Here is an 11,255-nt window from a genome sequence, read left to right as displayed (position 1 = left end):
GCCAATGTTCATTAGCAGAAATTTTGGGGCTGCAGCCTCGTTCTGGGCAGACATCTCGTGTATTAGCAAACTAAAGCCCTTTTGAAATGATTTTGACCAAGGTATTACTGAGACAAGACTAACATGCAGTTAAATAACTCATTTATTCAAATATATCTTTTCTCGATCTTGAGAATCACATCGATTAAACAAATAATTATAAATGTCTACAAGTTTCATAGACAGAGTATACTTGTCTCGTATTTATCACGAGAGAATGAGCTTTCTCTCTTGTAAGTATATACTAGATTCCACAGAATTTACATGTGACCTCTCTCGTTTTCAAAGTGATACAAAATAAGATTGGTTATGACCATACATAACATAGCCTCTTCTAGGCTGGCGTTCAGATTGTGCGGCCGGAAGCAACACCTGAAGGGAGCATGCACAAAACTGGATTTACTCTCTCCCCCCACCCCCTTCACCCTTTTTTCCCTCACCTTTTCTCCCAGTCTCCCTCGCTTTTAATTTGCTTCTCCGGAGCCTTTTTTCAGTAAAAAACACAGAAACAGACCTAAAAATCATTCTTATCCTGCACTTAAGGTGATTCCATAGTAAAAGAACCTAACATAGATTTTAGCTAAAACTTGGTACACTGATGTAACAAGTCAAGAAGATGATAAAAAAGTAATAAAAAGTGGGGGTCACCGTGCTCGTTTTGACGTCACAATGCTGACAAATACGGCTATTTAGGACCCTTTTACAAAAACCGCGGGCAGCGCAAAACTAGACGAAAAGGAGAGATTTTTTTGATGATGCATGTGACATCACACAGAATTTGGCTTTAATGTATTGTTTATCCACTTACGTACCAGAAAAATGCCTTTTAATGCCCTTGTTTTTACTTTACGCTCCAAAGTAGAATTAAATTGGACGCGCGCTTTTCGACCCGTGATGGCTCAATCCGTACAATTTAGTAAAATTGCCAAAAAACTGAACATAGATTTGTGCCAATTTTTTTCTTATCGAAAGGAAGCACTGTCCTTATTAAAATCATGAAATAAAAAAAGGGGGTCACCGTACTCGTTTTTGCGGTAGAGCTGCAGAAAGTGCGCACCAAACGCATTTTCTCCGATTTTTGAGAGAGGACTGGGGCGAGTTTCAAAATAGAATGTATGTGAAAGGGGGAAGAAAGTATTAAAAAATCCGTTTTTACAGAATTTACATCGAGATATCACATTTAGGACACAATGTGATAAAGAAAGTGTTTAAATGAAAATCAAAGTGAGTAAGCACAAGTTAAACATCCACTATCGAGGTTCTCCGAGAGGAGATCGAACTCAGCAACACGCGTACTGCTTACGTTATGCACATTCCCAACACATTGAGTCTCACCTCGGCAAAAAACAACAGCAAGCAAAAATTCCAATAGCGTTTCTCTTCAGTCAACTTCATTTTAATAATATTACTTCACATGCTCTTTTTTACGGCGGCCATCTTGTTATGCGCAGTAAGAGATGCGCAGTGCAAAACTAGGGAATCACCTTAACCCGCAGACCGGTCGAATTATCGAACACCCTTCAGATCCACTACCGAGAGGGTCTCAGGGTATCTAGACACGCCTAGACGACACGCCACGTCGGTTATCAGAGCATCATCCTTCCCCTCCTAGCGCACACTGCCCTCGAACAGTATGACAGCGACAATCTGTCCGCTGAAGTATTTCTTCATTGACACCAAGCAGTTGGGTATAATCTGTATAAGGATCATTGTTTTTTTACTCAGGTATTTTTATTCCGTATGGGAAGCCCCACGGCCCAGCTCCAACCAAGTTAACCGCACATGCGCGAAACTGAACTTGTTTTCCAACAGGCAAGTCTGTGCAAGTCTTGTCTATCGTTAGTGCGGTCTCCTTTCCTTTGTAGATATCTACAAAACTGTTATCGGGACCTAGGAAAAACAAATAAAGTGTTAATTACTGTTTATAAACTGTACTATCTTTTTATGGCCCCGCCGACAAGAATCCGCACATTGTTAAAACCGCATTTTTTTTTTAACCGGATCCAGTGTCCAGATCCCTCGCTGGTTTCGTGTGAACTGGAGGCTGATATGCGGTTTCAAAAATATCCGGATTTGTGTGGATGGGGCCTCATTGGCTAAGAGGAATTATTGCCAATTACCATCACAATTATGTTCTAAAATGAATTTTTACCTTATTACATCTCTGAGAACAAACCCCGACGCCCACTCAAGAAACACTGGATAGTAATTTTAGTTTATTACGCACCCTTCACAGAAACACCTCGGACGCGGGACGCATCTTCCAGCAAGAACGGCAAAAGATAGGAACAACCGTTACTCCTATCTCTTAAACAAAGAAATCCTTGAAATCCTTCAACACTGAATCATTATTAGAATAAATATTACACTCTAAGAACTTGAATGTATGGTCTGCTATAAAATCAGGGCCTGTTTGATCCCAGGTAGGTGAGGTAACCCGCTCTAGTGTGGTAACTCGCCTGTCCATAAAATCTCTCATATGGTCACCCCACCTAACTGATGTAAACGTGATCAAATTAAAATGAGGGATTATAAAGACAGGCGGGGTCCCCCACCTACCTGGGGTCCCACACCTCCAAGTAAATAGGCCCTAAGACAATTCCGATCGCACATTTGCTGTTAACGCAATTTCAGTTTATGGCTGACTTGTTCATCATAATTCAGTAAATATCGGGATCGAAAATGCTAATAAGGCCCGAAGTATATGACTGCGACGCGTATTTGGTCCTTGTTATTAGAGACCCATGTATCAAAAAGGAGTACAGACAAACCCCGCTTTACGGACACCTCATTATTACGGACAGTTTGCTTTGTCCCTGGGCAAAGAAAGCCCTCACATTTTCTCTAAATTCAAGCCGTTTAATACGGACACCCTGTGAATAAGGACAGTTTCTATGGCCCCTCAATATCTGGGGCTTGACTGGTTGTCTATCTATTGTTATCTCCAGTTTTAACGACTGTTTTTAACAGTTTTAATTTCTACAACAAAATATTGATTGCTGGACATGCCAGTTTTATTGCAAATTGCTATATTGAAAGTAATTTGTATTGCCTCAAGTTTGTCAGAAATTTTTTTTGGCGACTACTACGTTTTAGTCTAAAATAAAGTCTTACCTCACCTCACTTTATCTACCTAACTGTAAGCAGGAGCCGATTAAGTAATCGGCTCCTGCTGTAAGTGACTAGTTTTAACAAGGAAATATTTATACGGGGGAATATAAAGCTCACCAGAACTACTTTGTAAAATGTAACAAAGCACTGGGTAGAGGAAGATATTGTTTTCAGGCGGCTCCCACTTCACGTGAACTATGTTGTCACTAGTTATTCTGCAAGTCAGTTTCTCGGGCGGACCAGGAGCTGTAAAAATAAAAGAAGGGCGGTGTCACGCGAGATTTTCCAAGTTTTTTCTGCACACTACCTTATTGGAAGGCACACTGACTGATATACAGAACAGAACTGGGGTTCCCTATGGAGTAACTTGTGATCAGAAAGAAAAAAAGGGAAGAGAGGCCGACTGATCGTGGGTAACCTATAGAGAAACGAGAAAACTGCATCACTCTCCGCGGTGAGAGGAAATCCTAATGAACAATCTTTCATCCATTTGCACTTGCACTTTTTATTTGAGTGTCAATGTATTTAGCACGAAAGTGCTAATTGGGGACACTATTTTTACGTCTCCTAATGGAGACGGGACCGCCATTTTACGTGGTCATCCGAGCCACGCGAAGGTCTCGCCGCGTGCAGTGCAAAGGAAGTACCTTCATTTCTCAGTCATTTTAAGACCCTGAGTAATGGTCCGGCCCCGGGAATCGAACCCGCGACCTCCCGCTCTGCAGTCAAACGCTCTACCGACTGAGCTAATCCTGCCACAGTTAAATAAAAACGATGGAAGGGAGTTTTACATGTCTCAATCCACTTCTTTCATGCCTGTACCAGTAACTTGACGCAAGAATATCAGGCCACTGTTTGCAAACTTAAATTGAATCAAACAGTTCTGTTGGATTTTCACGTAATACTGAAGCTTCATGACACAACACTATGATGATATGTCTTCCCTTCAGAGGTCAAGATTTAGCAAAATTCGAAAAAACGAGGAGAAATTATAATAGAAAAAAAAGCATATATGTCACTCGGAAGACATTACTTACGGGAGTTTTGGAGTCATTTAGCCGTTGATCTTTACAATTCGCGCCGAATGCTATGCCAATAAACAAAAACTATTGTTCTTCTTCATTCAGCATACATTAAATTCGGCACATGTAAAATATATCCTCTCCGCAAGAGAGCGGTAATTTGGGTAGAGCGTGCAGTAACTCGCTTAGAGTACGGTCAACTCTCGCTTAATTAATGGACACCTCTCTAAGACGGACAACGGACGCTTTTGAAACCGTCAACAGACAATTGGAAAGTGCTTTATGTAGTGAAAAATACCTCAAAACGGAAATGTGGGTGCTCTACACGACACTGTAACTTGCAAAATGTTTGATATTCTGTAGACGTGCTCCAGTTGGCAGAGTTTACTACTGCTGTGCTTTTAGACCACGAAGCCGTGAACTTTTGTTTGCAATGAACGTTTGATTGCACAATAAGAAGATAACTCCACTTTTCTGTTACAATGTTCCAGTTTTAGCTGTTTTGTACAAGTTAAACAGACGTGAAAATAGGTTCAGCTTTAAAATTTCTGGTGTGACGATACTTTGACTCTCTCTTAAAGACGGACAGTCAGGGCCGATCACTGTAAATCACATCCGCTGGAACAGAAGTTTTAAAATTAAAACTCCAAATCGTAAAAACAGAGTTAATTCCTACTTAACACGGCTTCTGGATGGCGGAAGCCCACGAAAACTAGTGCTATATCATAACTGTCCCGTTTGTAAATAATTCTGGGCCCGAGACAACAACCTCTTTACACTTACGTAAAACAAGCTTGGCACAGCTTCTGATACTAGCCAAGAGTTTTTCATGATTAGGGAATTGGCATCCTAGGTCAGCTTTGGTTACAGGATCAATCTCACATAGGAGTTGTAACACATCTTTCATCTCTGTTTCCACATCTTTTTTCAGCATCAGCATTTCATAGTAATCCATACTCAAAGCATTATCACAGTTTCTACAAGCAGTTGTTGTCAGACTGCAAATCTCAATCATCTGACTACAGGAAAAAAAGACAGAAAGACATAAGGCATTTTCTGAAAAGATTTTAAAAAAGATGGTGAACTTAAGAAATTCTCGTTCATAAAATAAACGTGAAGTCGCATTCCTGTTCTCACTGTCTTGATTAGACACAGAAAATTCGGACTCTCATGTTCAAGATTATTTTTTAATGAATGAAAACAAGGAGTAATGTTATTTTCTTTCTTTTTTTTTTCGGTGAAGAAAGCCGCAAGAGGACCAGTTTTTTCTTCAAATAGCCTATCAAAAAAATTGAGTTTGCTTTGTTTTCCTTATTTTTGGCGTGCTTTATGATATTGTTGCTCTCAGCTTAGCACGAATTTGAATATTTCTTGCTCTTGCTGTGTATATAATGCATGTACAAATCACCAGCAGTACATTGCCGTAATGTTGGGGTCCTAGCCTGCAGTGCCATGGCCGGGCGTTCAGATAGTGCGAATGGCTAAAAGCACAGAGTGGACAAAAAATAGAAGCAAAAAATGGTGCTTCTTTGGCTATTAATTTGTGTTTTTTGTTAAGCTCTTCATTTTGCACCAACGCCCACTAACTGAACACCTGGAAGAGAGGCTTAAATGGTTAAAGTAATACCTGAGTTGTTCATTCAAGGCTTTTAATTTTGCCTCACTTCTTTTATCAATATCCTCCATCAAAATCTTTTCTCCTTGATCAATTGCCGCCCTCAGTTCTCTATAATATCTCCTGGCTACATCCTTCACAGTAGTAGTATTTTTCTTCACACCCTCTATAGTTCTTTGAACTTCTCCTCTGGCTTTGATAAATTTCTCCCCGTGTTGTTCCACTTGAGTTTGAAATCTAACAAGAGCTTTCCTTTCTCTTTCTTCAGCTTCATGAACCTGGAAACAGCTGTGGTTTTTGTGGTTACCAAAAAGATGGCAAGATTCACAGCATAAGCATCTGCAGTTGCGGCAGTAGTATTCTGTCATTTTCTTGTGAGTGGGACATTCTAAACACCCAAGAAACAATCATCAGTTTTTCCACTCATAAACAATGACATTATAGCAAATATCTTTTTAGAAGCAAAGGTGTAGGCTTTTACATTTCTTAACTAGTAGTTTGTTTCCCTGATGGGGGGTTGGGGGGTTGGGGGGTTAACAAACTGCCCCCAAACATCTGTAAAATTTAGCCACTTTGCTGGCAGTAAGCCATAGATATTTGTTTAGTTTTCAATACATCACTTTCAAAATTATCAAATTTAAACTGATTCTAAGGCACTTTTTCCAGCAGTGTTGCTCGATTTTTACTTATGTTTTATCACCATTTTCTATTTAATATGAGCTCAATAACAGATTCATTATTCAATTTTTAATTGGGTAACTATTTCTCTCTTACTCTAGCAGCTTAAAAAAATTCTTGTACTTTTTTCTGATCATGTGTCCTGTGTTTGGTTTCATGCAGAGATTCAGGGTGTAAGTAGTGAGAAGATCACCCTCCACCCTTGGCTGATTTTTTTTCTTATGTTTATTGTCCCTCCAGTCTGCACGCTAGGAACAACTTAATTTCTTCCTTCCTTTAGCTAGCACAACTTAATGTGTAAAGACCCACTTTGGACCTTTTTGCTTTGTTCTTATGCAGGACGTTACATGTCGGCAATAATTCCAATATTTGATAAAAATCAATCCCTGTTCATAAAAATCAATGCCAATTAATTGACAAATATCAGAAATCAATAAAAGTCAATCACAAAATTTTGTGTGATATCAATTCCAATCGTCTTTTTCGTGTTAAAATTTGATTTTTATCGAAACTTATGGGAAAACCCAGAGTACAGTGTCAGTGCTGACCAAAAGAATCACGGAGTGGGAAGAAACGCGGGGCGAAAGTATCAATACGACAAATATAACTTGTCAATCGACTTATCGACTTGCTTTCCAATGACTGATTTCTATCGCCACATTATGTCCTGTCATATGAGTTCCTGGTTATTATGCATGCATTGAATAAATTATGATTGAAAACTACCTACCAGGTATAGAAGCATAATTCAACAAAGAGCTGGATGGTCTACTACTGGTTAATGTTGGTCTCAGATTGGTGGAGGATCGTTTGCTTAAAGTTGAGCTACTTGATGATGGACGAGAAGACACTGTCTGCCCTTGCAGATCTGAAAGAGAAACCACACCATCTTTAGCCTCGCTGGCTCGGCAAATACCATGGCAACGAAACTCCAACTGTGAATGAATTGTATCTGAGCAACTCCCACACATAAACACTTCACAGTCTGAACAATAGAATGTTGCAGGCTTGGCAGGGTAGACTTTGCGAATACAGAAGTTACATAGTTTTTGTTCTTCCTCCTCAGTCTGTAGAATGGCATGCAGAAGGTCCATATTTTTATCTAGTCCATCCACCCCATTGCTGGGTAACAAGGTTCGCAGTTTACAAGAAGAACATTCTATGACTGAGCCTTGCAATTCTTGAAGTTTTAAAAGGCACTCTGTTGAAAAAAAAACATAGTTAGAAGTGAAACAAATAATGACACAAAAGAAAACAAAACAAAACAAAACAAAACAAAAAAACAAAAACATGATAAGGTACTGTCTGAAAATTTCTCATAAAGGGAAACAATGCTGTCAAAGTTTAATGCAGTTCTGTACAATACCAGAATATTATAATACTTAGAACTGATGGATATGAAGAATTTAGATAAGCAGGATGTTTATCTCATCTCTTAATCTATATTTATCACTGTAAATTAAATGGTGTTAAACCAGTAATGCAGGTCTTAAAAACCAAAATCAGAGCAATACACAATATAGAAGGTATAAATAGCATTTAGGCGGCGGAATATATATGTATACCAAACCAAAAAATGGACAAAAATCAAACCACATTTAAACATGATTTAAATACTATCTCAACTGAGTCTGTCATAATACAGCAACCTCTCAAAAGGAAGATTTTTAGAACTGTCCTCTCCCTCTATCTCTCTGTTTTTTATTGTTACTTATATTATTTAATCAATCCTGGTATCATGTATAAATCTAGAATTAATAGTGAAGTGAAGCTCTTATTTCTTACATGAAGTTAATTGTAATCTAGCTTATGTTAGTTACAGATTGTAAAGTTTATGTAATGTTGTGGAGTCATTAGTAAAATCTTTTTGTTGCAAAAAATCCCATTGCTTCCTGCATAATTATTTATCAATCAAGGCTTGGTAACAAGTGTATAGAATATTATGGTCCTGCCTTCAATATTCAGGTAAAACCTGTTTATAAACAAAAAGAAGCAGTGATTTTTTTTGTCTCATCTCAGTAGCTCACGACAGCCACCCTTTTCATTCAAAGATACTTCATTATTAATGCATGCTTAATCACAGACTTTTAGCAGACACTGACTGAAAAAGTTTGGTGAATATATTTTGTTCCCTTGACAATAGCTGACTCAACGGCAACAGTAAGAAGACGGATTTCAGAATTAGTTTTTGCTTGTTTCTGCATTTCTAATGGACATTTATAAAGTAAAAGCCACATGGAGACTTTTATATCCAACAAGGTTCTTTCTCTTGTGTCCTTTTATGTTAAAACAAATAGTCTGTAAACCCTTTACCCTGACAGAATTGAATTGTTTAACAATAAACAATAATTCTTGTGTTATCTAATACACAGTTTCAAATAACTAGCCATGATCAATTGATTTCTGTTATATGCCGTCATTCAAATTAGCATGTGTAAGTGAAAATTCCAGCAGTGCCATTGTAGATCTGTTTAGAACGGAACTCAGCTGGAAATTTATCAATCCAGGGGAGCCAAGGAATATTTAAACACGATATTGAACTGTTGAAATTAGGCAATGTCACACTGTTAATATTAAATTTTAGCTAGAAGTAGCTATGGAAGATTTGAATAAACACACTCGTTCACGTTTTGGATTCTCTTCGACGATTTACCAACACTTCCTACATGACGTTTTCCATAGCATTACAAGCGACTTTTACTCTTGATTCCCCTTTCCAGTTTCTGAAACAGGTTCGATTACGAAATATAAATCTTACAGTTTCACCTCAGCAAATAATGTAAACTTGAGCCAAAGCTTTCCCTGCCGCCGCTGTCGTGCAGATCACGAAGGCTATCGAAGCATCCTTAATTAAGAGTATTCGAGTTCCCAAACGTTTTTTGCGAATAAAATTGAATTTCCGAACAGTTTTGACTTTTGGAGACTGTATATTTTCAACGGATAGATTTTAAAAGATAAGACACCAACTTGCATGCTAATTTTCTTGAAAGAAAGGATATCTTAAAAATAATTTTTGAATTCCAAAAGTCAATAATTGAAGCTAGTCTTGACTCACCCGTACAAAATGTATGTCTACAGTCCAGTTCTCTAGGAATCCGCTGGGGAAAACCTGTACCATATTTACTATAACACAAAGGGCAAATCATCTCTGTCTTCTCGTACATAGTTAATGGCAAAGAAAGGAGTTTTCAGATGTTTTATAAAACGCTTGTAAAACAGTTTCGATGTTTACAATACCAAAAGCGCTAATTTGTCCTCCGTTGCCTGGTTCTCTAAAACATACTGCTGACCGCAAACTTGAGCCGCACCAAATCCGACTTCACAATAAGCTACAATCAGGGGGGGCCCCCTGGCTACACTATATCAAAAGGGTTATCGCAATACTCTCCTCCCGCGGATTTATTCCCCAAAGTGAACACCAATCATAAAACAGCCTCTGTATCGGTTTTTCTTTAGCTGTCTCACAACCTTCTCACCCCGTTTTTGGCCTTTCCCCCCACTGCGAAGTCTGGTCCCAGGCTAATCCCAGGCAACGCGGTCTTCGCCGCTAGGGACGTTCGCAGGCCTGAAGCGCATTTGCAAACGACTTGCGGCTTCGGCGCTCGTCGCTCGCGGCCATGGATTTGCAAAAAAAACAAACAAAAACTAAAATAAAGTAAGAGACTGAGGATTTTTTTTTTGGGGGGGGGGATCTCCAATTTTTTGGAAAGGGACAAGGGGGGGTTACCAAAATTTTTGAGAGACGAAAGGAGGGACAAGGGTTGCTATTTTTTTTCTTCGCTTATTATCAAAAGAAACATTATTTTGTGGATTTTTTTTTAGAAAGAAAACCATCCTTGAAGAAAGTTTGCTAATGAATGGACTGAAATAGTGCCAGGCTCTATAAACTAACATAACAGCCATACGAAGTATTTTATAATAAGTATTCCTATGCAAACAAGTTAACATTGGAATGACTTAAAGTGCTTGATGGCTCAAATAGCATACACAACTTGAAAAAAGTGTCACGAGTTTAAAATTTGCTGTACAAATTTAATGCTTGAAAACACATTGCAACTTTCTTTGTGAGGAAATGCTCTGAACTTCCTCATTGTCACCAAATCTCTTAGTACCCTCTTCATTTCCACCATCATCATCGTCATCACCATCGGCAGCATTAACAATCGTTCCCATCATCATCATCATCATCATCATCAACAACCTCAACAACATCATCAACACTTTGTTTCTCCTAATTATGAATAACACAGTCTACATGTTCAAGAGCATCCCCACTAAAGGTAGTCAGCTCCCTCAGTTGCAGAAGTGCTTTGAGATAGAATTTGGGCCGCAAAAAGTCGAGTGCTAAGCCCGCGCTCCTCCTGCAAACAGTCTCTTCTTGGCGAGGACCGAGAGAGCGGCAGAAATCAAGCCTAAAATATCTTTCAACCTTTGGTTATCTTTTGTTTTTATTTTTCTATTTTACACATTAATCTCTCGACCATTTTATCATATTGCCTATATTTTACTTTCCTCGTCAAGACTGGGTGGGGGGTCATGTTTTTCTTTTGTGCCAGAGGGTGGTTAAAAACATTTGCCCCCTTAAAAAATGTTCTCCGCACCTCCCCCCCCCCCCCCCCCCCCCTTGAAGTATACACAAGGAATGCAACCTAAATCGATAAACGCTATGTGTAGAAAACGAAGGCGTAAAATAAAATATTAAAATGTGTTTAAGACTCACACAAGGGTCGTCTCGATACAAAGTCGTGAGGGGATCTCCTTCCAAACACGATAAAAGCTTATTCAGTCGA

At 38.8% G+C, this 11,255-nt stretch overlaps 1 protein-coding gene across 1 annotated transcript; it reads right to left on the bottom strand.

Moving 5' to 3' along the window:
- Positions 1–274: 274 nt before the first annotated feature.
- Positions 275–9,729, bottom strand: LOC140923475 (tripartite motif-containing protein 67-like). The gene is made up of 7 exons (XM_073373565.1): positions 9,521–9,729; positions 7,196–7,666; positions 5,800–6,175; positions 4,956–5,191; positions 3,268–3,396; positions 1,524–1,929; positions 275–576 (listed from the first exon to the last, which is right to left on the bottom strand). The coding sequence occupies exons 1-6, from the start codon at positions 9,627–9,629 to the stop codon at positions 1,757–1,759; spliced, it is 1,494 nt and encodes a 497-aa protein (XP_073229666.1). The 5' UTR covers positions 9,630–9,729; the 3' UTR covers positions 275–576; positions 1,524–1,756.
- Positions 9,730–11,255: the final 1,526 nt, after the last annotated feature.

The sequence above is a fragment of the Porites lutea genome, chromosome 1 (genome assembly GCF_958299795.1).
Source record: "Porites lutea chromosome 1, jaPorLute2.1, whole genome shotgun sequence".
Taxonomy (NCBI): Eukaryota; Metazoa; Cnidaria; class Anthozoa; order Scleractinia; family Poritidae; genus Porites; species Porites lutea.
This window is presented reverse-complemented; position numbering and strand designations above follow the sequence as displayed.

Excerpts from the sequence above, each read along its gene's own strand:
- LOC140923475 (XM_073373565.1), bottom strand. The coding sequence starts at position 9,629 with ATGTACGAGAAGACAGAGATGATTTGCCCTTTGTGTTATAGTAAATAT. Across the intron at positions 7,667-9,520 it reads TAGACATACATTTTGTACGG|AGTGCCTTTTAAAACTTCAA; the intron begins GTGAGTCAAGAC and ends TTTTTTCAACAG. Across the intron at positions 6,176-7,195 it reads GAATTATGCTTCTATACCTG|AATGTCCCACTCACAAGAAA; the intron begins GTAGGTAGTTTT and ends TTGGGTGTTTAG.